The sequence below is a fragment of the Topomyia yanbarensis genome, chromosome 1, assembly GCF_030247195.1.
Source record: "Topomyia yanbarensis strain Yona2022 chromosome 1, ASM3024719v1, whole genome shotgun sequence".
In the NCBI taxonomy this organism is placed as follows: Eukaryota; Metazoa; Arthropoda; class Insecta; order Diptera; family Culicidae; genus Topomyia; species Topomyia yanbarensis.
In genome coordinates, this window is record NC_080670.1 from 65,609,674 (window position 1) to 65,635,888 (window position 26,215).

Genomic DNA, 26,215 nt, shown 5'->3' on the forward strand with positions numbered 1-26,215 from the left:
CCCGATTAGAGTTTTTGCAGCGTTAAAACAGAAGAATTTCACCATTCTCAAGACATTTTTTTATTATATTGGCTCTTAATAACAAAGCAAAAAGGCTGAAATAATAAAATTAAAAAATAATGAATAATGTGGTACCCTCCCTATTTGGGTAAAAATAGGCACCTTACCTTATTCAATGTTATAAATGGATGGCGGTATTGATTGATTGAAAACTTGATTGATTGTTGTGATTAGATATTGTTTTTTTTGTTACTATATATTACGCATCTCTCACCTGATTTTTTTGCGTATTCCCCAAATTTCTGTGCAATTATTTGAAAGCTGTCTGTTGTTATTGATGAGGAACGTCAAATGTGGGATGCATGGTTGCTACGTATACTGCAGTAAACAATTACAGTTAAATTTGTGTACGATGAAAGGTTCATTTTTAACATTTTTTTGTTATTGTCTGGCAACAATGCCTTCAATTGCTCTGCCGTGAATTTGGTTATGTTCAGTGCTGTGTATGAAGTATGACGAAGGGGATCAAATCTCCACGAATTTGAAGGGATCAAGTGAACCCTTAGCATCTATTCCAGCAAACTTTAATAATATATAGGCGAACAAAACAATCAGCTCAACCATAACGTAATCATATAATTGACATTCTCCTGTAATTCTGTATGCAAAGGTATATTATGTAGTGGATGATTTTATCAATTTTATAAAAGTTTCAAAATTTAGGAAATAAATCTTCGGTTACACATGTCCAATTTTTTATTTTTGTTTTAAAGAAATTTATGTTTAGATAAAACTACGCAACTTTCTAGTATATTCTATTAATGTATTCTGATCCGCCTTTGAGTTATGATGATGGGATCAAGTCTCCTCCGTATTGATATGCAGAAATTGAACCAATGCTGCGGCACGGGTTAAGATTTCCTCTAAGGAGAAAAAAATTGTTCTACCATAAAGCTGGCACTGTGTACACTTTAGATGGTGAAGGACGCAGTTAAGTCTTTCTGACAAATGATACTAAACTATTCAAAAAGACGCTTGGGTAATGTCAAAGACATAACCGAAGTGAAGTAGGTAGGTAGTTAATTGCGTCAAATTTTACTATCTTCTGCGTAGTTGCATTAAAATCAGTTATTTCGGTATTTGTTATAGATATTCCGATATAATAATACACTTTCATTGGAATGCAAAATATTCAAATATCTGTGCATGTCTAAACTGTAGTCTAGAAAGAAATTACGCAGGACGATTGAAAACTGAAAGAGGAAGAGCCTAAGACTACTTTGATTAACTCCATATATTGGCACTCACGAAGAGTGTAAGTTCATAGGTTGATTCCGTTGATGTTCTGTATATTATATACCTTATAATTAGAACTCTTAATTAAGCCACACAATATCTGTACATTTCTTCGAGATTACAGAATGGACTGCGTGGGGTGCCCCACAACGCATAGTGGTCCAGGTTGCAAAAGTAACAGGAAACAATTGTTCGCACTTTTATTGGACCTAAAAGAATCATAATTCTAAGAACGATTTCGAAATTTTATTCAGGTAGAACGATTTGGAATGTGGAAATACATATATTGAATATGTCTAATTAGGGTCTTAAAACTGTTCCAAACATTATGTAGCGGACTCTATGCAATTGTGGCACATAGCCTATTTTCGACATGTTCCTACTATCATCCTATCCATTTGAAGTTTGTAGCGGTTTTCATCTTTGGTCAACACTTTAGCGTCGATAGTAGAGTGATACTTGGAGCATTCGATTTGAGCTTTCATTGATGATGAAGATCGATCTACCACCCATTGTAGCAAGGAAACAAGCAGTAGCAATGGACAGTCTCTCTCCAATAAATTGTTCAAGTTTCACATGTTCGTCATTTTCAGCCTGTCACTGTATTAAGGGTCAAAAGAGAAATGGGTCCGTAAGCAGATTCACTTATGCGCATTTCACGGACAATATAAAGATATATTTTTCTTCCTATAACAAAAATCCTATTTTAAGTTGTGAAGTTGCCCCAATGGGTGGGGAAGAAGGGTTCGCCCATTTGTTGTGCGTTGGTATGAATGAGGAGCTGGTATTTCCACTACCCTATCCAATACATTTCAAAGGGTGCTCAGATAATTCCTCATCTTTTCAAATGATGATCTATTAATTATATCATATGCTCATAATTAACCCTCGATTCGAGCTTTCGTTGCACTCAAACAATCTTTAGGCCATTTTAGTTATTATTTCTCACAATTTTTGGACATTCTTGGTATTATACTGGTTTTTAGAAATTGAAGATATTGATACTAATTTCTACTTATTCCTTCGATTCTATGCCGAGTAGTTGATGAAATAGTGCGACACCATCCCTAATAGGCCCAAACTTGGCCCATTACCCTATACCCAAAAAGATGGATACCCAAAAAATACATTTCCCGAATGTTCTGTAAATTGCCATCTTGGATTTCATAGACGGACGAGAGTCAATTTACAGACTTACGCCTGCCGGTAAACAATCATCACTGCACAATGCTCGTTCATGAACTCTTAACCTACACAGCATACAATATTCATCGTGACACAAATTGCTCAGGTGCAGCACGATGCGAGCAGGTTTCTGGATATTTCACGTGATATCATAACAATGTGTAACGTGCTGTACGTGCTTATATTGAATGCCAAGTGGGAGCACAAACCCACCTCCTCGCTAACTTGCATTATTGAGCAACTCTTCAAGAAAATAACAACATACCTACAGCCGTTTCTCTTCCATCCTGGATTCTCGGCGAAAACCGGCGAAACGTGACATGATTTCCCCTGTCCGTTTCTACGTCGAGTCTGTCTCGGCTGCAACAGCAAAGCGTCACACGTCATTCACCGGGAATAAATGCACAGCCTGTTACACTAGCATCTCAAGGGACTTTCTTGTGACAACAAAGAAAACGTTCCAAGTTCTATACCTACCCATATAATAATGTTTTTCATAAAACAGCACATGATGGAGTGGAAATGCTGATAATATTTTTTTTTCTCAATTCTACTATTTTTCAGGAACAACAAAAGAATATACAACGCGCGCGGCTTCAGCGAGGAAATAATGTGTCTGGTGTTGACACTTTAGCTGAAGTGCTAAACAAAGCCAAGTACATATATTTATATTCCCGCGAATCCCAATCAAGCTGGGTTTGATGCTAGTGAGCGGATGCAAATGTCGAGGATGGAATCGAGAGGGTAATTCGTCTTCCTAGGAGTGGATTAAAGAAAATGAAGCCATAAATTTGATATGTCTCCATTGATACCAGAAAAAAACAAGCAGCAAATGGCAGCGGAAAAATGTGTAATAATGTGTTTATGTTAGTGATTGATCCCATTTTTACTTGTCAGATTCCCCCCTCAATCTGACACGTGATGGCATTTTATCTACACCCTGATGGTCGCCGAGAACTACCAGTGAACAGACTGCTGCAGGTAGCCCCGACGACGATGTGGGAGTCTAGTGAAAAATGTACGAGGCTGAAGTGCAACCGTAACAGCCAGGGGGAACGTCCTGTCAGTGGCAGTGCGAGTCGTACAAATACTAATGATAGTGATAAAGTGTTAAATAAACCAAAGCTAGCCATTTGTGGCAGAATGGAAACGGTCAAGCGAACAGCAGTGTTGTTAGCTTTAGTTTCCCTGGCGACGACATTTCCAGCAAGTGGCGGAAGCTATGCGGACACGGAAGATTTGATCAACGAGCTAGACAGACCAAGTGAGTATCAATCCATACGATGACCTATTCTTGAAAGTGGGTTGGGTGCTTTTTAAACAGATTGGTAAACCATTCTAGTTTATAATCCAGCTCGAGTTGTACAATTAAATCAAACCCAGGAACGTAGCTTTTCATATTTTTATACAGTGTGGTCGGACCATACCCGAAGGGCATAACAAATTTATAACGACCGAGGTTTTTTGTTTTGAAAATATTTTATAAAGATATCTGTTATAAATCCAGTTGGTTAGCGAAAAAATAGAACAAAAAACTGAATGAATACAAAATTGTAACAAAACATCCAATGGTTTTTTCAAAGTTAACACTAAATAAGATATAATTAATTTGTTCCAAAAGCATAGCTTCACTATAATCTCTTACAGCAGTGGTTTTCAACCGGGGAGGGGGGAGGGTCTGAATTCACCCAAGGGGTAAATTAGACTATTGTAGTGGGTGAATTATGTGGGACCAATTTTAACCTGTTATCCTAACATTCTCGTCGGATATTTGTCTTTATATATTGTATCAGTGAGTCAAGAATTGAGATGTTTACTGAGACTGCTCAGGAACAAGTTCCTAATTTGATAATTATGATTTTGATCCAATTGAAAATCATTTGTTTCTCACAGGGTGGGTGATGATGGTATGTAATTTTCAGAAAGGGGTACATCATGAGGATCTATATTCGGAAAGGGGTAGATGGAACGAAAAAGGTTGAAAACCACTGTCTTATAGTTTAGATTAGATTGTAACAGTATTAGTTTTAATCATCTATTGTCAGTGACATAGTAACAAAGGAACGATGTTTCTTATTTTTCTATTTCCTTTCAATTTTTTTCAGTTAGAAACAGTTCAATCAGAGTTATAATTTTATTTATTTTATTTCTAGTCTTCGGTATACGCGGGTGTACCCCATTAGGCATAAATACATTAGGCATACGGACGTTTGGCATACGTACGTTTGACATAATGGACGTTAGGCATAATGAACGTTAGGCATTATGGACGTTAGGAATAATATACGTCAGGCATAATGGACGTTAGGCATAATGGACGATTGGCATAATGGCCTTTAGACCTAAATTATCACTTCAAGAAAATAATTTTTTGGCGGTGATGGCCTAGAATGGTAAGAGCGAACATTTTGGATGTGATAGAATTACTCTGGAAGCTGATCAAACTCGATCAACATTTTATTCTACTGTATATACTTGAATAAATCTGAACTCAAATAAATGAAGCAGACCGAATGCATGGTATGCGGAAACTCAGCTTGCGTTAATTTCTCTACGTACAACCTATAAATTTCAAATGACTAAAATAGCAATTTTCTTTAGAATGATATGAACACTGAAGAAGACTACAAGTAATATTTGAAATACTAGCATCGGATTGATGGTGAAAAGCAATTGTTTTTCATTATTATTAATATAGTGGAATTAAACGGAAGACATATGTCTTAAAAAGATTTATTGTGACATTCCGCCAAGTCGCTCAAAAAGTTTTGAATTTTGTAAAAAAAAATTATAATTCAACTTGCTTTTTCTATCTTTGATAGTACTCCTAACGAACTGTCTTTCTTTTTCAAATAAAATTTGCAGGAAACGCTCTAAAAAATCACGAACTTAGCGCAAATATTATGGTTGACAGAAAGTCAAAGTTAGGAAAGTGCTTTTAGTGCGTAGAAATCATCGAAGTCCGAGGTGTTCCGCTCTAAGAAGCCCAGCATACCAAAAGCCTTAACAGTAGTCGCGGTGATATGGTAGGAAAAGCTCAACGTCCTATCGAAGACAACTCCCAAGTCACGGATCGAGTCGACGCTTTCAACTGTTCTTGCTTGTAGGCTGTATTCTTAATGTCTTGGAGTAAGCAACTGTCCGAAACTAATTACTTTGCATTTATTAACGTTGACTTCCATTCTGTTAAACATGCACAATTCTTGAAAAATACAGATATCTTCTTGAAGCACTGCGGTGTCAAGTGCCGAAGCGATAGTTCGGATGTTTTTTAGATCGTCCGCATATAGCAATTTGCTAGACATGATCCGATATATCGGATATAAACAAAATAAAAAGAAGCGGACCCAGATGACTGCCTCGCGGTACATCTGTGGGTGTTCTGAATGTGCTTGAGCGCGTGCTTTTTATACTCCTCGAATGCCGAGTGATCGGAAAGATAAGACTGCAAACAGTTAGTCAGCCAGGTGAGAAATCCTTAACGTTATAATTTCAGGATTGCGATGTTGTGCGGTACTTTGTCGAAAGCTTTTAAAAATCGTAATTTGCGTCCAACTAATGACGCTTGTCGAGGGCGGGAAACAATATAGAAGTGTAAGCTATCAGGTTAGAAGTTGTATATCGTTTCGTGAGAAACTCGTGTTGATACTCAGAGATAATGTGGGTGCATACGTGACGATGTAGACCAGCTTTTCGAGAACTTTGGAGAGACAGTTTAATAATGAAATAGAGTGGATGTACCAATAGTCGCATACTTAAGGAAAACTTTTGCTAAAAAATCAATGAATAGACCTATGGGCAATGTTGATACACTAAAGGAAAGCTTTTAATCTCTTTTTCATGGGAAAATATAAAGATGGTTTATTAACCAATTTATGTGTTCAAAACCGCTTGTACCACTATAGGAACACATGTACCAATAATGGTGCAATCGCTAATTTCGGTTCCTATTGTTGCAAATCCCATTGATTTCTTATGGGACTTGCAACTATTGGTACACCTCAACTATAGGAGCACCCACCCTACCTCTGTAATTTTCGACCTTGTGAATATTTCCAGCCTTATGGATGAGAATGATTGCAGCTTCTTTCCAGGCGATAGGACAAATGTCTTCAGCCAGAGAGCGATTGAAAATGATGAACACTAAAAGACACAGCACATCGGTGCAGCTTTTTATAAATTGGGGCTTTTTATGATGTGATGCACTTCTGATCGGCTTTATTGCTTTGATCGATGGATAAACCATTAAGGAATTTAGACCACAAATTTGGAGATTACAACACTATCTCGCCCGTTGAGACTTTTTATAATTTTCTGATAGTCTAACTACCAACGAGACTTAATTTGTAACACAGTTTGTTATTGAAAATGTATTTATTTTTAATCTTCACAATGCTTTTTATTCGTTTATTTGACACGGCTCGTTGCGTGAATTTGAAGGAGCCGTGGGTCATTTTTATATATATATATACAGAAAAATAAATATTAAAAATCATATTTTAATGTGTTTCCAATGAATCCTTCGCGCGCAATTTACCTTTGCGAGCAGAGATTCTTTTCCTAGGTAGTGGAGCATTGACGGCGTCACCAGACAACGCCTAGGGGTCATTCAACCGTCGCTATTGTCCATAGTTTCATCACTGCTGTAGTCTTGAAGGCTACGGTCGAAAATTTTGCTGTTCTTCTTCGTTTTGCTGGCTACGGTCGTGAAGCTTTCCTCCTTGTCTGTATTTTGTTTGGTGGTGATGTTTGTTGCTGTCGGAGTACTAGGTGTAGTCGTTGTGGATTCTATAATCGTCTGTTGTTTAACCGCCACTACTTGTTCGACAATTGTTTGTGCTTTGGTTGTGGGTGTTGATGTCGAGATGGTTTTGTTGGTTGTAGGCGATGTTTTTTTCGAAGGGGTTTCCACACACGGTTTTCCATAATGTGCAGATGGTTCACAGAACTGACACGTGGCAGCTTGTTGGTTATGTGCACAGTGTGGTCTGTGGATATAGGGTGCTAGGTGGCATGGTCACAAAGGATGGTATAGGATGTTTTAGTCGCATTCTTACCACCCTAACGCCGTTCGATATGCCGGGGGAAACATTTCTCCAAACGTCATTTTTAATGGAAACCACTTCGTTATTTTGCGACATGAATCTGCGAATTGCACTATCAGGTGTACCAGGAGACAAATCGTGTAGTTTAACGTTGACTGCATAGTCCTCCATAAAGACTGGGACCTCGACCTTAGCATTATCATGTTCAATGAAATAATACATGTTGTTGCTGTAGATAAATTGATCTAGTGAAACACGAGCACTGAACTGCACCAATATCACATTGCGAACATGATGAAATTGAGCGAGTCTAACATCATATCTGCCAATACACATTTTCTCCTGTAGCAAATGTTCCACTTTCCGCACGGGCGGACGAAATCTACATGTTTTGAAGTCTGTGAAACAACGTCTCAAGGTCAACTCATCGTACACAGGCTGAGACATCTCGACCAACAAATTGCACACAATGCTCAATAACGTATAGGGTTTCATTGGTACACCCGCAGTGTTGGCAAAAAAATGATTTTGGCATTTAATTCGATCTATCGAACTTTGAACAGCTATAACTTGTTTTGGAGACATTCTAAAACCATACATCCTTCGGCAAAGTTGTTCAGTATATCCTGGACTACACTTCTATTTAATTATTGGCATACTACAGGAAGAATTGTAGTCTGTAGAATTGAAAGTGCAAAAATTTAGGTTTTCCCATGCTAATTTCCATACAAATTTCAAACGCAATGCGCTACGCCGGGTCAAAACCTATTGAGCCCAAATTTTGCACAGTTATTTGTAACCTCAAAAGAAACCAAAAAAAGTGCTGTGCTAAAAAAACGATAATTTTTCCTCATCCTACTGTACAGTCGAGGAATGAAATCTCATCAAACGATTGATTGCTAGTGGCAAAACATACATATGTCTACGAGGGAGTTAAAAAAGACCTGGATCTCTCTACTGCAACGTCAACAATTAGGAAACGATTAATTGAAATAATTTTGCGCGCTAAAAGTCCAAGAAAATTACCACTACTTACCTCATGGCATTTACGCTATCGTCTGGCGATGCGAAAATTATGGTTTGGGTATGCATTTCGTACAACGGTGTGGGACCCATCCACCGTATCCCAGGCATAATGAATTCAGTCGGTTACGTAGAAATTCTGCAAAATGTCCTGCTACCGTACGCAGAAGAGGATATGCCCCTGAAATTGATCTTTCAGTAGTACAATGATCCAAAACATACTAATAGACGAGCAAAAGTATGGTTCCAAGAAAAGAACATCGCCACAATGGATTAGCCAGCACAGTCACCTGATTTAAATCCAATTGAGAATTTGTGGGGAGATATCAAAAAAGGCAGTTTACGGTGCTATGCCTTCAAATACAGAGCAACTATGGGCCGTAATTCGCTGTTCATGGTTTGAAATACCTACCACAAGGTGTCAAAATCTGGTAGACTCCACGCCTCCATGACGTGTAGGGGTGACAAAAAATAAGGGTTATACTACAAAGTAGTAATGTTAACATTGAGTTTCCAAAAAAAATATTTTCATTTTTCTTTTTATTATTTTTATTGTATTATCGACGTTTTGTACTGCTATTATTTCGAACACTAAAACATGAATTTTCGAGTCTTTGAAAACAAATTATTGTTTCTCGCGAATCAATGTCAAGGAATTGTTGAAGTATCTATATAGGGGAGACCGAGGAGGGTTGAAACAATTTTTTATTTTTGTTAGATAAATCGAAAAAAAACTGTCATTCGATGATTGCTTATTTTTAAATTTCTTACTTCTGTTTATGCTTTAGAGATCATCCATAAATGACGTAGCATTTTTTGAGTGATTTTAACACCCCCTCCCCCATCGTAGCATTTCGTGACAAACCTCTAAATACCCCCTGGTAATTACGTAGCTTGACGGTAACCCTCCCCCCTTGTCACCGAAAAAATAAAAAAAAAAAAAGGCGATGTTAGATGAAATTGGTAAGGTTGTCGTGACATCAGGTCAACTCCTATTCCCCTTTAAAAAAGCTACGTAGCATGACATGACCCCGCCTGTCGTCACAAAATACAAAACTCTCCCCCATCTCCATTTAAAGCTACGTCATTTATGGATGATCCCTTATTTAATTACATCAGAATAACTGGTAAAAATCAATAACAAAGCATCAGTATATTGATTTTTGTAACAGTGTTCTCTTTGTTTCAACTTTCCTCATGCCGAGGTAAGTTGAAATAGCAATGAATGTGAGTTGAAACAAGTAACCAGTTACTTTAAATATTATCAAAACGTTTTCTTAAGCATCAAATGTTACAATTGTGTCACTTTTATTCCTTCACACTAAGATGATTCCTTAAAATTACATGCATTCTTTTCTATATTTTTCACAGTGTAAATCTATGTACAAATTGACACTTGTTTTGAAAATTAATGTTAGATTTTAGTTACAAATGGAGGAATTTCTGCACTAACCCAACACTAATAACAGTAAGATACTATACCTAACCACTAATTAACTATAACTGTAAAATCAAGAAATATGATATCCATTTTTCATATATTTAGTTATGTATTATTTTCCAACCACTTCCCCCGGAACATTCTATATTTATTAAAATGGTTGATTTGACCAGTGATGCTTTTTATGACTACAAGTGTTACGGGTTTATGAAAACAGGTAATTTGGTATCCATGTCCGTAGTATTTAGTTAATTTTGAAATATGGTCACTTCGCTCCAAGCTTCAGAAGCTGATAGGAGTAAACAATTAGAACAAATGCATATTCCGTGGTTTTAAATGACCTAGATCTAATAAATTGAGAATATTGATCACTGTTGTCAATTCAGGAAATAAGAATCTTGATTATTATTATTCCTTCAGGAACGTTAATGTGATTATAACATTACCATAAGACTAGAAGTTCATCATCGAGGAGAGTTGAAACAAGTTGTTTCAACTCTCCTAGGTCGAGAAGTAAGGGACCATCCATGAATGACGTAGCTTCATATGGGGGAGGGGGGAGTTTTGTATTTTGTGATGATGTGTGACGACAGGGGGGTAAGGGGTCATGTCATGCTACGTAGCTTTTTTAAAGGGGAATAGGGGTTGACCTGATGTCACGACAACCTTACCAATTTCATCTAGCTAACATAGTCTTTTTTTGAATTTTTACGAGGACAAAGGGGGAGGGTTACCGTCAAGCTACGTAATTACCAGGGGGGTAATTAGAGGTTTGTGACGAAATGCTTGATCCACAATTTTCAGATAGTAAGCTAACGCGTCGGATGTAGATTTTTTTCGCTCCTAACATTTCTTCAATTAAAAGTTGAAAAAAGTAAAATTTTAAAGTTCTTTTATCTATACTCGCCGCGAGTTGTTGAAAAGTGGAAACACACATGTTCCTATCAACGTTTACCCTGCCACTGTGCGTCATGCGAAGGTGGCAGAGGGATAGTGCCTGTTAACTATATTCCGATTGAAGGATGGATGCCAAATTCAATACCAGCTGCTAAGTTCATTGCGGTTCGCCAGGAATTGATTGCTGGAAGCGCGAAAAGAGATGAATTCGAAAAGGACCTTTCACCTACACCGAAGATTATCGTGGTTTTTCTGAGAACTAGCCGGCGAATGAAGACGCGGTGCTCCAGCTAAAAACGGGAGAAACGAGGCATCAAAACAGCTGGTTTACTATGGGCTAGAGTTGGTATAAGGATGATTCCGCAACAAACTGTAAGTTTTTTATGGGTAGGATGATTTGCCACCGAAATAACCAGTAAGTACATCTATGACTGTATTCAATATATTCAATATGGTACACAGTCCCAAGTCGTTTGCCACGATTCTGGAAAGTTCCGGAAGATTTTGCTAATGTTAATAGTTATGGTTTCTTATCGTTTATTTATTTCGTGTTTGTGGTTTTGTTTGAGTTTGTTGGTTTGAACCAAATTGAAATAGCATCGACTTCTCAGATTTTTAGTATCGTTTTGGCCGGCACAGATATTTGTGTTCTCTGTCAACGCATAACGAACGCCACGTGGGGTTTCTGTTTCCATTATCCTCTACTGTCCATTAGGGCTAGGAGTCCTGTATGGATTTTTGTCGAAGGTGAGTTGTCTGTTGGTTCGTATTTTTATGCGTTTATTGTTTATGTTTGGTTCTAATTAAACGATTTTGCCAATATTCTCTATCGTTTCAGCGAGCGAGTAAGGGCGCTATAACCCTGGCTCATTAGCCAGGGCAGGGCTAAATACTTCTGTCCCATCCCAGGAACCAAGGACCAAAGGAGTGACATTAACCTTCTTAGCAAAGTCACTCCCAACGATTTATCAAACCCCCATCAAATTGAAACGGTTGTGTACGGTTGTCCACGTTTCTTCCTTATTCAAGGTTCAAAATAATCCGTTGATTAAATTATTCATTGAATGAACAATTTGATTGCCGTATAATTTTGTATCATCTTTATTTTGTACGCTGCACAGTTGGCCTGGCCGCTTTAATGCTTGTGTCATATTCAATATTTGCCACAAACATTAATAATGACAAGAAAAATTGTGGACGAACGTTTGCAATTTTCCAGGATCCCTACATGTATTGGCTGTGTATGTGTAGACTAGACTAGACTAGAAATGCTTGATCCACAATTAAAGCTACGTCATTTATGGATGATCCCTTATTTAATTACATCAGAATAACTGGTAAAAATCAATAACAAAGCATCAGTATATTGATTTTTGTAACAGTGTTCTCTTTGTTTCAACTTTCCTCATGCCGAGGTAAGTTGAAATAGCAATGAATGTGAGTTGAAACAAGTAACCAGTTACTTTAAATATTATCAAAACGTTTTCTTAAGCATCAAATGTTACAATTGTGTCACTTTTATTCCTTCACACTAAGATGATTCCTTAAAATTACATGCATTCTTTTCTATATTTTTCACAGTGTAAATCTATGTACAAATTGACACTTGTTTTGAAAATTAATGTTAGATTTTAGTTACAAATGGAGGAATTTCTGCACTAACCCAACACTAATAACAGTAAGATACTATACCTAACCACTAATTAACTATAACTGTAAAATCAAGAAATATGATATCCATTTTTCATATATTTAGTTATGTATTATTTTCCAACCACTTCCCCCGGAACATTCTATATTTATTAAAATGGTTGATTTGATCAGTGATGCTTTTTATGACTACAAGTGTTACGGGTTTATGAAAACAGGTAATTTGGTATCCATGTCCGTAGTATTTAGTTAATTTTGAAATATGGTCACTTCGCTCCAAGCTTCAGAAGCTGATAGGAGTAAACAATTAGAACAAATGCATATTCCGTGGTTTTAAATGACCTAGATCTAATAAATTGAGAATATTGATCACTGTTGTCAATTCAGGAAATAAGAATCTTGATTATTATTATTCCTTCAGGAACGTTAATGTGATTATAACATTACCATAAGACTAGAAGTTCATCATCGAGGAGAGTTGAAACAAGTTGTTTCAACTCTCCTAGGTCGAGAAGTAAGGGACCATCCATGAATGACGTAGCTTCATATGGGGGAGGGGGGAGTTTTGTATTTTGTGATGATGTGTGACGACAGGGGGGTAAGGGGTCATGTCATGCTACGTAGCTTTTTTAAAGGGGAATAGGGGTTGACCTGATGTCACGACAACCTTACCAATTTCATCTAGCTAACATAGTCTTTTTTTGAATTTTTACGAGGACAAAGGGGGAGGGTTACCGTCAAGCTACGTAATTACCAGGGGGGTAATTAGAGGTTTGTGACGAAATGCTTGATCCACAATTTTCAGATAGTAAGCTAACGCGTCGGATGTAGATTTTTTTCGCTCCTAACATTTCTTCAATTAAAAGTTGAAAAAAGTAAAATTTTAAAGTTCTTTTATCTATACTCGCCGCGAGTTGTTGAAAAGTGGAAACACACATGTTCCTATCAACGTTTACCCTGCCACTGTGCGTCATGCGAAGGTGGCAGAGGGATAGTGCCTGTTAACTATATTCCGATTGAAGGATGGATGCCAAATTCAATACCAGCTGCTAAGTTCATTGCGGTTCGCCAGGAATTGATTGCTGGAAGCGCGAAAAGAGATGAATTCGAAAAGGACCTTTCACCTACACCGAAGATTATCGTGGTTTTTCTGAGAACTAGCCGGCGAATGAAGACGCGGTGCTCCAGCTAAAAACGGGAGAAACGAGGCATCAAAACAGCTGGTTTACTATGGGCTAGAGTTGGTATAAGGATGATTCCGCAACAAACTGTAAGTTTTTTATGGGTAGGATGATTTGCCACCGAAATAACCAGTAAGTACATCTATGACTGTATTCAATATATTCAATATGGTACACAGTCCCAAGTCGTTTGCCACGATTCTGGAAAGTTCCGGAAGATTTTGCTAATGTTAATAGTTATGGTTTCTTATCGTTTATTTATTTCGTGTTTGTGGTTTTGTTTGAGTTTGTTGGTTTGAACCAAATTGAAATAGCATCGACTTCTCAGATTTTTAGTATCGTTTTGGCCGGCACAGATATTTGTGTTCTCTGTCAACGCATAACGAACGCCACGTGGGGTTTCTGTTTCCATTATCCTCTACTGTCCATTAGGGCTAGGAGTCCTGTATGGATTTTTGTCGAAGGTGAGTTGTCTGTTGGTTCGTATTTTTATGCGTTTATTGTTTATGTTTGGTTCTAATTAAACGATTTTGCCAATATTCTCTATCGTTTCAGCGAGCGAGTAAGGGCGCTATAACCCTGGCTCATTAGCCAGGGCAGGGCTAAATACTTCTGTCCCATCCCAGGAACCAAGGACCAAAGGAGTGACATTAACCTTCTTAGCAAAGTCACTCCCAACGATTTATCAAACCCCCATCAAATTGAAACGGTTGTGTACGGTTGTCCACGTTTCTTCCTTATTCAAGGTTCAAAATAATCCGTTGATTAAATTATTCATTGAATGAACAATTTGATTGCCGTATAATTTTGTATCATCTTTATTTTGTACGCTGCACAGTTGGCCTGGCCGCTTTAATGCTTGTGTCATATTCAATATTTGCCACAAACATTAATAATGACAAGAAAAATTGTGGACGAACGTTTGCAATTTTCCAGGATCCCTACATGTATTGGCTGTGTATGTGTAGACTAGACTAGACTAGAAATGCTTGATCCACAATTTTCAATTTATGCATCGCAAAGATAGAAAAAACGCATACACTTCATAAATGTTAACGCTTAGACTACATAATAGTGATATTTTCATGATTGAACATAACTTAATATCCTATTTATACCAATTTGAAGAAAATAACGAAAACTTACTTTTGCTCATTTGTGTAGTGTGATTACCGTAAATACTCAACCACTCATTTGACGTAGTTGGCGTGTATTGGAGGGTTTATGGGCACCGACCGTTTCAGTTTGAAGGGGATATAATAAATCGTTGGGAATGACTTGGCTAAAAAGGTTAATGTCACTCCTTTGGTCCTTTGGGATGGGACAGAGGTATTTACACCTTGCCCTGACAAATATGCCATATAACAACAAGAACTATACACCAAAAGTTAAATTTACTAACTGTTAGTATTTAATAAAAAAAGAAAAAACAACAGCTATGTTACGAAAACTGTTAGGTGCGCACTTTGGCCCCACCTTACTCTACACCTTAAATCGGCTGCGAAGTCTATCGAAATAAAAGACTAAAGTTCTATTGCTGGAGTAGTTGTTGTTGTTGTTGTTTTTTATTAACGACACTTTACACCCAGAAGTGGTGCATTCGTGTCGAAAGAAAAATATTTTACCTGAAAAATATTTCAATGCGGTTGTCAGTTATCAGTTACAATTCAAAATACAAGTTACAACATATTAAACAAGTTAGTTTCCTTGAGGAATTTTACCATACTCTCCTCATTTTTCCTGTCGTTGGTCAGAGCTGCTCGCAGACTAGTCGACTCGATATCGTGCTTCCTTCTAACGTCGTCGTACTTTCTGCAGTGGAGGATCACATGGCGGACATCTACAACGACCCCACAGCAGTCGCACACTGGTGGTGAGGTTTTCTTTAGCAGAAAGTCATGTGTTAGCCGGGTATGCCCTATTCGAAGCCGGGTAAGCACTCGCTGTTCGGCCGAATTCTCGCGGTCAGTCCACTTCCCTGTGTCGAACTTAACTTCGCGGAGTTTTACTTCAGTGGACGCAGACCATCGACGGAACCATTGATTTCGGATAGCTGTTTTCATTCGGTTGTTCGCGTCTGCTCCCGGAACGGCTACTTGCAAAGGGGCATTACCTCTGGCTTCTCCAGCGAGGCGGTCTGCCTCTTCGTTGCCATGGATACCAGCATGACCCGGAATCCAGCACAGCTTGATTGGACGGCCTCGTAGCATGTTTTCAATCTGCTGAATCCACGGGTGTTGCGATGTGCCAGCTTCTAATGCCGATAAGCAACTGGCCGAGTCAGACATAACCACCAAATCACTGACCGTGTTATGTGTTGCTAGCGCCGTTTTGATTGCAAACGCTTCTGCCGAGAAGACGCTGCATGACGATGGAAGGCCAACCGATTGTTGGAAGTATTCTCCATACACTCCCACACCTACTGCATTGTCGTCTTTCGAGCCATCCGTGTAGACGATAGTTGAGCGGTTGAAACGACCTGCTAGGAGCTCCTGAAAAGCAGGCCGAACAATTTCCGAGGGGTCACCAGCTTTCACACGTCTCTTTATGTCCCACACGATCTGGGGCTTGGGTTCGTACCATCTTCGTGCAGCTAAACGTGTACGAGTGCAAATAGCTGGAAGAGGGATTCCGATCACCTCTGTCAGACGTTCGGATGCTCGATGTACCAGGGGGAGATCGGCATTGTCCTTGCTTTTTTCCAACGTATGGATGGCCAAGCGGGCTATATTTTGAAGAACGAGTAGGTCGAATGGTAGGGCTCCAGCTTCTGCCATTATGGCTACGATTGGGCTCGTGACGTATGCACCGGATGCAAACCTTACCATCCTGTTGTATGTAGGAGCGAGCGTTTGGATGACGGCGTCTCCTCCTCTGCTTACAAGTCCCATACCGTAGAGGAGTCGCGAGGTAACAATTGCGGACCCGATTTGAAGTAAAGAAGCGCGTTGACCACGGGGTAGCTTGGCACCAATCATCTTCAAGATACGCAGCCTGGATTCACACGTCTTTTTCGTCATTTTACAATGCGCTTTAAAGTTGAGTGATCGATCGAGAGTGACACCGAGCGTTCTCAGCAGCGTTTGTGTCGGAACGGCTACACCATCTACCTTTATCGCCTGCATGGGTTCACGGCGTACGTTAGGGCTGCAATAGACGATGCTGGATTTCGTTGCAGATATCGTAAATCCAACACTTCTCGACCATTTATCGACGGCTTTTACTGCGGCCTGAAGTTTCCGAAGGAGCGACTGTTCTTTCTTTCCCCACACAAGAAGCAGAATATCATCGGCGTACAGCAACACTTGTACGGAGTTCGGGACCACGCGGAAGATGGGTTGGATAGCCACGAGAAATAGTGTCACAGAGAGCACTGAGCACTGCGGCACACCATTTTCCAGCGGATGTGCTGGCGACAAATGCCCCTCTACGTTGACTTGGAACGTTCTCTCTGCCAGAAAGCTGTTGACAATGTTTATCATCCTTCCGCGTATTTGCCATTTCTGCAGTGTTCGTAGGATGCCATATCTCCAGGTGGTGTCGTACGCTTTGGCCAAGTCTAGCGACGCTATCAGACAGTGCTCGTCACGGTCGGGTAATGACCTCTCCAACTCCGCAAAGTATGTGTCAGTACCCCGACCAGATCTGAAGGCATGTTGTCGTTTGTCGAGACGCCCGTTCGACTCTAGCTCGGTGGTTAAACGTCGGTTGACAATTCGCTCGAACACCTTCGCCATACAACTAGTTAACGTGATTGGACGGAATGCAGCTGGACCCGCGTCATCCGAGCTTGGCTTTGGAATTGGTACGATGATTCCGGTTCGCCAACAGGGTGGGAATACGCCACTGCGCCATATTCTGTTGAAAAGTTCCAACATGGCAGTTTTCACAGACAATGGCAGTCGCTGAAGCATTGGATAGCCGATGCAGTCCGGTCCTGAAGAGCCACTTCTTCCTCTGTCCAGTGCCCACAGCAACTCATTCAGGGTGAAGTCCGAATTGTAAATATCATCGCTATCTGGCGAGAAGTTTATGCGGTTTCGTTCGGCCTTTTCTTTCTCCCTCTGGAACAACGACGAATAGCTGGAGGTTGCGGATCTTTCGCTGTAGTGTTGCGCCAGTTCTTCAGCTATTTCTTCTGGCTTATCCGTGTAACCATTGGACAGCTTGATGACAGTTGGGCGGTGTTGGCGTTTCCCTCTCAACGTGTTCACTGTCTGCCACATCTCCGACGTAGTTGAACTTGGAGATATCTTCGCGACGAAGTCTTCCCATGATTTTTTCTTGGCGTCATGGATAGACTTTCTTGCTGCTGCCCGTGATTCCTGGAAGATTTTCAGTGCATCCGCTTTTCGTGGGTCCTCTGCTGGTATACGCTTCAGTGCCCTAAGTGCTTTTCTCCGATTTTTGATAGCTACTTTCACCTCCGGACACCACCACGGAACCGCTTTGGGACCGACTCTGCCGGTAGTGCGAGGTATCGCGGTGTTTGCTGCTCTAATCAACCGGTCAACGAAACAGTCGATTGATATTTCGACGCCCGGTCGAATAGCGTTGGCGGTCAATCGCTCGTAGGTTGTCCAATCTGCTTGGTCGTAAATCCATTTCTGTCTTTTCGTTGGGATAGTCGACAGTCCGGGAATGGAAACGAGGATGGGAAAATGATCACTGCTGTGGGTGTCCGGAAGTGTCCGCCAGACAAATTTCGAAGCCACCGATTCTGAGCAGATCGAGAGGTCAATAGCCGAAGTAATACCGGTAGCTGGATCGATCCGAGTGTGCGATCCGTCGTTGAGGATGAGTAATCGTTCCGATAGCGTTTTTTTCGGCGATGAAGTGGCCTAGTGCGGTAGATTTCGTAGAACCCCAGCAAATATGGTGCGCGTTAAAGTCGCCTAGTACCAGCACTGGACGTGGAAGCGTTTCGAGGAAGTCACCCAGCTGTTCTTGACACTGTTGAGTATTGGGAGGGACGTAGATCGATACCACCGTCATTTGTTGTGGCAGTTGGATCCGAACTGCGATTGCCTGTATATTGTCGTCGACATCGATTCGTTCGAAGGGTACACCATCCCGAATGGCCAGACCTACTCCTTGTTGCCAGTATCGACAGCTACCAGTTTTCAGCAGCAGGGTATAGTTGTTACCGATGAAATCTGCTGGAACTACTCGGTTGTCCACTTTTGTTTCTTGTAGCGCTATCAGTTTTGGCTCGTGTTGGGCGATCAGCTGCTTAAGTTCATCGATATTGGAGCGGAGGCCCCGAATGTTCCACTGCAGTGCGAAACTTTTGCTATTGCGACTGGTGATTGTCGCTGACGAAGACGATGTTGATGGCGAACGTCTACGAGATCGTATTGGCTCGCCGATAGGGTTCCTCGACGTGGTTGGTAGATCGGTGTTCTGGAGCTGCTGTTGTGATGTGCCTTCACCGGCGGAAAGCCAGGAGGAGAATTGCGAGGACTGTATATCCGGGAGGTAGGGACAGTCCTCTTCCCCCGGTCGATCCCTTCATGATGAAGTGGGGAAGCTACTTTCTTCTCTTCTTCCCCAAACCGGTTATTCGTGCTGGTCACATCTGTAACGGGATAAACCGCAACAGAATCCGTTCGTGAGCGAGGTGGAATAGGACTGACCTGTGGGACGTCTAGCCCCACAGTGCCAGCCGCTGTCGAAACTACTACACGATTGCTTCCAGAACTGCCGACAGCGACCGGCACTGGGGAAAGACTTTGTGTAGTTCTTGTTGTTTGCTGCTTCGAAAATAGAGTCGTGCTGCTAGTTGAGTCATCTCGGTACGGGTTTCTCACGTTTGGATTCATACTGGTAACATCGTCTCGATGCGGGTCTCTCGATGGACCTTCTCCGGGTGAAGTCAGAGGTGGAGGTGAAGCATGGATATGTTCTTCGTTGCCAGTCAAACCTGTAAAAATGTTAAGGACAGCAGTATCTGCGAGGTGGTTGACGCTATTAGAACTGACCTGAGGAAGGTCCAGCCCCACAGTGCCAACCGCTGTCGTACAAACTACACTATTATGCTCACGAACACCGACTGCGGTCGGCACTGGGGATAGACTTTGTGTAGTTCTGCTGATCTCCTTCTGTTTGTCGATCGTGGGTTTTTGGTCTGCTGGTTTACAAGTTGTAGTGGTGAAATCGGTGTTCCTATCGGCCACAGAGGTGAATTCACTATCAACGGGTTGGGGTATGACGGCCCGGATAGTTCCTTCATCCTGCTGTGCTTGCGTTGGAAGGAGTACTACACTTTCCTCTCTTCCAAACCGATCTATCTCGTGGTCAGTATTCGTGCGTGGGTTGTCGTTGGTATCCAAACGTTGATGAAAATGAGAATTATCGAAGAGGCTGGCTAGGAGGCGTCTCGGTAATCTCAATTTCATCGTCTGAATATTCCATCGTTTCGTTGGTGGTAGTGGCAGCGGTTCTTTTTGGTGGTGGGCTTAGGTTATCCGGTGAGGTTGTCGTTGGTTTGCTGAACGGGGTGTGTTGTTTCTGTGGTCTTCCTCGTTTTGAGTCCGTAGTTATCGCTGGTGAGTTGTTCCTGGATCTCGTCACAGGCCCGATTGGTTGGCTCGTTTGCTTCTGTTCTTTGTTGTGTTGTGGTTTTTCTTGGCTGGCGGACTGTTGTTTCATCTGATGGATGTACGCCAACATTTGCTCGATTTTTTCGTCTTTTCGTTTGGTCTCCGCCAGAAGTTTTGCGATCGTTTCGTCCTTCTTCTTCATTGCCAGTTCCAACTCTTTCAGCTTGCTAAGAATCTCATTCGGTTGTGCTGTGGCCTGAGCATAGCTGCCTTTACTTAGATGTTCCGCTCGTTTGCGTGCTTCCGGGAATGTTAGATTGTCGCGTACTTTTATTTTTATGACCTCCATTTCTTTTTTATAAACAGGACATTCGCGGCTAGTTGGTTGGTGATCGCCTTCACAATTCCGACAGTACGCCGTTTCTTTGCATTTATCTTCGCCGTGTTTATCTTTCGAGCAGTTAAAACATCGCTGGGGACCAGGACATCGAACGCGTGTATGGCCGTAGTTGAAGCATCCATAACAAAGCATCGGGTTCGGGAAGTATGGGCGAGTAGGAACGTGAAGCAAACCGATCTTTATGTATTCCGGGTATGTGGTCTTGCAGAAGGTCAATATTAGCGCTGGCGTATTTACTCTATTCTCGGCTTCCTTTCGTGTAATTCGCTGTACACGAATCACTCCCTGGCTTATGATTTCCTGTAAAACATTCTTCTCTTCCATATGAATCAGATCGTAGCAGGAAATTACGCATCTGCTTACGTTCAGATTCGGATGGGCTTCAACCACTACTTCAGTGCCGTCAATGAGCTGGTTCATTTTCTGCAACTTAGCAACTTGGGCGGGGTTCCGAACTCGGGTATACCGTGTCCCTTGAGCTTCGGTATTCGCACCTTCGATTGGACCTCCAGCGGCAACCTCAACCGATTTTCCAATGATAAACGGGTTTCTTGGCAAAGGTACACCGTCTTTACCTGTCAGCTGCAGAAACGTCAATTCGCCGAATTTGTTCGTCGGGTCCATATACTCCGGTAATCTTCTTTTGCTTGACCCTCCCGGGTCACCGCTACTAGCGGCCGCCATCTTGGATCACACCACCAGACGTTGGAAACTGCTATGTGGCACGGTCACCCGATACCAACCCCAAATGGACAAAAAGGTGAAGAAAAGGAAAGATCTTACCTTATTTGCCCCTTCAACGTCGACTTTTTCGAAGTGTTCCCACACTTTTGGGACACACTGTAGGTGAGCAGTGTCGCTACTGCTTGTTTTCCACTTCTACACAGCCAAGAGAAGCGAACTGAATGAATTTCGCCAAGAAAAAACGCACTTAATGGATTCCGCCCTTTTTATTGTTCCAACTTTTTTGGTACGCACTGTAACGTCCAAATTTTTTAATACGCACTGTATTATACTCAACTATCACCAAATAACAAGTCAAAAAATTTTTCCAAATTTTCCAAAACTTTTCACGTTTTTTACGTCTTCAAAAATATCTCCCGTTCAGGGCACCGTCACTCTCACGACTGGCATCTACAGCAAGTGAATGAACTGGCCGGGCAGCCACGCGGGTAGGCACAGCGATGGCTGTTTGTTTACCTATAGCACCGCGTGGGCAAAACTAAAAATTCACTTTTTTCAGCCGTTTCTTCACCGATTTGCGTCAATCTTTCACTATTCACCACTAGAGAACAACTTCACTCGTCTATTCGTCGTAAATTGGACCGCGGTTATCGCGAAAAACACGGAAAAACACGGTATGAAATTTACGAATGCGCGTTGTATGTACCGTACGGAACGGTGTTTCCAACTCAGATGGACACGCATACACTTCATAAATGTTAACGCTTAGACTACATAATAGTGATATTTTCATGATTGAACATCACTTAATATCCTATTTATACCAATTTGAAGAAAATAACGAAAACTTACTTTTGCTCATTTGTGTAGTGTGATTACCGTAAATACTCAACCACTCATTTGACGTAGTTGGCGTGTATTGGAGGGTTTATGGGCACCGACCGTTTCAGTTTGAAGGGGATATAATAAATCGTTGGGAATGACTTGGCTAAAAAGGTTAATGTCACTCCTTTGGTCCTTTGGGATGGGACAGAGGTATTTACACCTTGCCCTGACAAATATGCCATATAACAACAAGAACTATACACCAAAAGTTAAATTTACTAACTGTTAGTATTTAATAAAAAAAGAAAAAACAACAGCTATGTTACGAAAACTGTTAGGTGCGCACTTTGGCCCCACCTTACTCTACACCTTAAATCGGCTGCGAAGTCTATCGAAATAAAAGACTAAAGTTCTATTGCTGGAGTAGTAATGACACAATGTATTAATGTAATAATTAATACTAATACTAATAATAATAATAATAATAATAATAATAATAATAATAATAATAATAATAATAATAATAATAATAATAATAATAATAATAATAATAATAATAATAATAATAATAATAATAATAATAATAATAATAATAATAATAATAATAATAATAATAATAATAATAATAATAATAATAATAATAATAATAATAATAATAATAATTTGTTGTTGTTGTTGTTGTTGTTTATTAACGACACTTTACACCTAAGGGTGCATTCGTGTCGGAAGAAAATTGGTTTCTATACTCGTATTAACATCTCATAATATTTTACAATTCAGTATTTTTATATTCGTTTGTACAAATTAGTTTCCTTGAGGAAGCTTAGCAGTTTGTCTTCGGTGTCCCCGTCGTTGCCTAGAGCCACTCGCAGGCTGGTCGAATCGATGTTGTGCATCCTTCTAGCATCGTCGTGTTTTCGGCACTGAAGAATTATATGACGTACATCTACGGTTACCCCGCAGCAGTCGCAAACTGGTGGGGTTTCTCTCTTCAAAAGGAAGTCGTGCGTCAATCGGGTATGCCCTATTCGCAACCGGGTGAGCACTCGTTGATCAGCCGAACTCTCGCGGTCAGTCCACTTTACCGTATCGAATTTTATTTCGCGAAGCTTCACTTCAGTGGATGCAGACCATCGACGGTACCAGTGATTTCGGATAGCTGATTTTGCCTGATTGTTGGCGTCTGCTCCCGGAATGGCTATTTGCAAAGGGGCATTACCCCTGGCTTCTCCAGCGAGGCGGTCTGCCTCTTCATTCCCGCGAATTCCAGCGTGTCCTGGAATCCAGCACAGATTGATTGGACGATGTCGTATCATGGTTTCAATCTCCTGGATCCACGGATGCTGGGACGTGCCAGCTTCAATTGCCGATAAACAACTGGCTGAGTCTGTCATTATTAGCAGATCGTTGGAAGTGTAGTACGAAGTTACCGCTGTTTTAATTGCAAACGCCTCGGCTGAGAAAACGCTGCACTGTGGCGGAAGACCAGTCGACTGCTGGAGATGTTCTCCAAACATTCCCGCGCCTACTGCGTCGTTGTCTTTCGATCCGTCAGTATACACAACCGTTGAGTTGCTGAAGCGAGCATTCAGGAGCTCCTGAACGACAGGACGGACCACCTCAGAGGGATCTCCGGCATTCACACTTCTTTTGATATCCCACACGACGTGGGGCTTGGGCTCGTACCACTTTCGAGTGGCTAGTCGCGTTCGAGTACAAATATTTGGTAAGGGCATTCCGATCACCTCTGACAGTTCTTCGGAAGCTCGACGTACTAGTGGGAGATCCGCATTATCTCTGCTTTTTTCCAACAAACTGATGGACAATCGGGTTATGCTTTGGAGAACGAGGAGATCAAATGGTAAGGTGCCTGCTTCGGCCATGATGGCTAAGATCGGACTTGTAACGAATGCACCAGATGCAAATCTTACCATTCTGTTGTAGGCGGGCGAGAGAGTTTTGGTGACGACATCTCCGCCCCGACTAACGAGTCCCATCCCATACAATAGTCGCGAAGTGACAATGGCGGAGCCGATTTGTAACAAAGAAGTCCGTTGACCACGTGGTAGCTTTGCTCCGATCATTTTCAGGATACGCAGCCTGGATTCACATGCCTTCTTCGTTAGCTTGCAATGCGCTTTGAAGTTCAGCGATCTGTCGAGAGTGATACCGAGGGTTTTCAGTTGATTTTGTGACGGTATAGCTACTGTATCTATCCTGATGGATTGCGTGGGCTCACGGCGGGCATTCGGGCTACAGTAAAAGATGCTGGATTTTGTTGCTGATATCGTGAATCCAACACTTTTCGCCCATCTATGAACGGCTTTTACTGCTGACTGTAGTTTCCGATAGAGTGGTTGTTCTTTTTTGCCCCGCACTACAAGAAGGATATCATCGGCGTACAATAGCACTGTCACGGTATTCGGAACCACCCGGAAGATAGGTTGGATTGCTACGAGGAATAGGGTAACTGAGAGCACAGAACCCTGTGGTACACCATTTTCCAGCGGCAGCTTGCGCGATAAATGCCCATCGACGTTTACCTGGAACGTTCGCTCTGAAAGAAAGCTAGTGAGCATGTTTATCATGTTTCCGCGTATCTGCCACTTTCGTAATGTTCGCAGGATGCCGTATCTCCAAGTGGTGTCGTACGCCTTAGCCAAATCAAGCGATGCTATCAGACAGTGCTCGTCACGGTCGGGTAATGACCTCTCCAACTCCGCAAAATATGTGTCAGTACCTCGGCCGGATCTGAAGGCATGTTGTCGAGTGTCTAGCCGCCCGTTCGATTCAAGCTCGGTAGTTAACCGTCGATTCACCATCCGCTCGAATACCTTCGCCATACAGCTCGTTAACGTGATCGGTCGGAAAGCAGATGGACCTGTGTCGCTCGAATTCGGCTTTGGGATTGGCACAATAATTCCAGTTCGCCAACAGGATGGAAATACGCCACTGCGCCAAACCCTGTTGAAAAGCTCCAATAAAGCAGTTTTCACCGACAATGGTAGTCGTTGTAGCATTGGATAGCCGACTGAATCCGGACCTGTAGAATTACTTCGTCCTCTGTCAAGCGCCCATACAAGCTCATTCAAAGTGAAGTCGGAGTTATAGATGCCGTCGGTCTCGGGTGAAAAGTTGAAACGGTTTCGTTCGGCCTTTTCCTTCTCAATTTGAAACGAAGGAGGGTAGCTGGATGTTGCCGATATTGCGCTGTAATGCTCTGCTAGTTCTTCAGCCACTTCTTCTGCATTATCCGTGTAGCCAGCTGAACGTTTAATGACGGCTGGGCGATGCTGACGTTTTCCTCTTAATGCGTTCACTGTCTGCCACATTTCCGATGCAGTGGAGTTTGGGGATATTTTCGCGACGAATTCCTCCCACGATCGTTGTTTGGCATCACGGATTGATTTTCTTGATGCTGCCCGTGCTTCCTGAAAGCTTTTCAGTGCTTCAGGTTTTCGTGGGTCCTCCATTTCGATACGCTTCAGTGCTCTGAGTGCTTTTCTTCGACTTTTTATGGCTGCTTTTACCTCCGGACACCACCAAGGAACTGCCTTAGGTCCGACCTTTCCGCTGGTTCTGGGTATTGCAGTGTTTGCTGCAGTGATCAAATGATCGACAAAACGGTCGATTGACATTTCGACGCCCGGTTGTATGGCGTTGGCGGTCAATCGTTCGTAAGCTGTCCAGTCCGCTTGGTCATAAATCCATTGTCGCCTTTTTGTTGGAACATGTGAGAACTCGGGGATGGAAACGGTTATTGGCAGGTGGTCACTGTTATAGGTATCTGGAAGCGTTCGCCAGGTGAATTTCGAGGCCACAGTAACGGAGCAGATTGACAGGTCGATAGCTGAAGTAGCACCGGTGGCTGGGTCGACTCGTGTATGCGACCCATTGTTAAGTATAACTAGGTGTTCTTCCAACGTTTTTTCTGCGATGAATTGACCTAGTGCGGACGATTTGTTGGATCCCCAGCATATGTGATGAGCATTGAAGTCACCTAGCACTAACATAGGACGTGGGAGCTGTTCGAGGAGGTCACATAG

The 26,215-nt window shown here is 41.6% G+C and overlaps 1 protein-coding gene across 3 annotated transcripts in view; it reads left to right on the forward strand.

Annotated features, from left to right (window-relative positions):
• The window catches only part of LOC131677840 (hemicentin-1), a 446,898-nt gene that overhangs the window by 162,654 nt on the left and 258,029 nt on the right, over positions 1-26,215 (forward strand). For 2 of the 3 annotated variants that reach the window (XM_058957903.1, XM_058957904.1), the window contains one exon: positions 3,046-3,745. In XM_058957903.1, the coding sequence (XP_058813886.1) occupies positions 3,403-3,745 (343 nt within the window). In that variant the 5' untranslated portion in view covers positions 3,046-3,402. The remainder of the gene's footprint in view (positions 1-3,045; positions 3,746-26,215) is intronic. The other variant, XM_058957905.1, reaches the window with a different exon arrangement.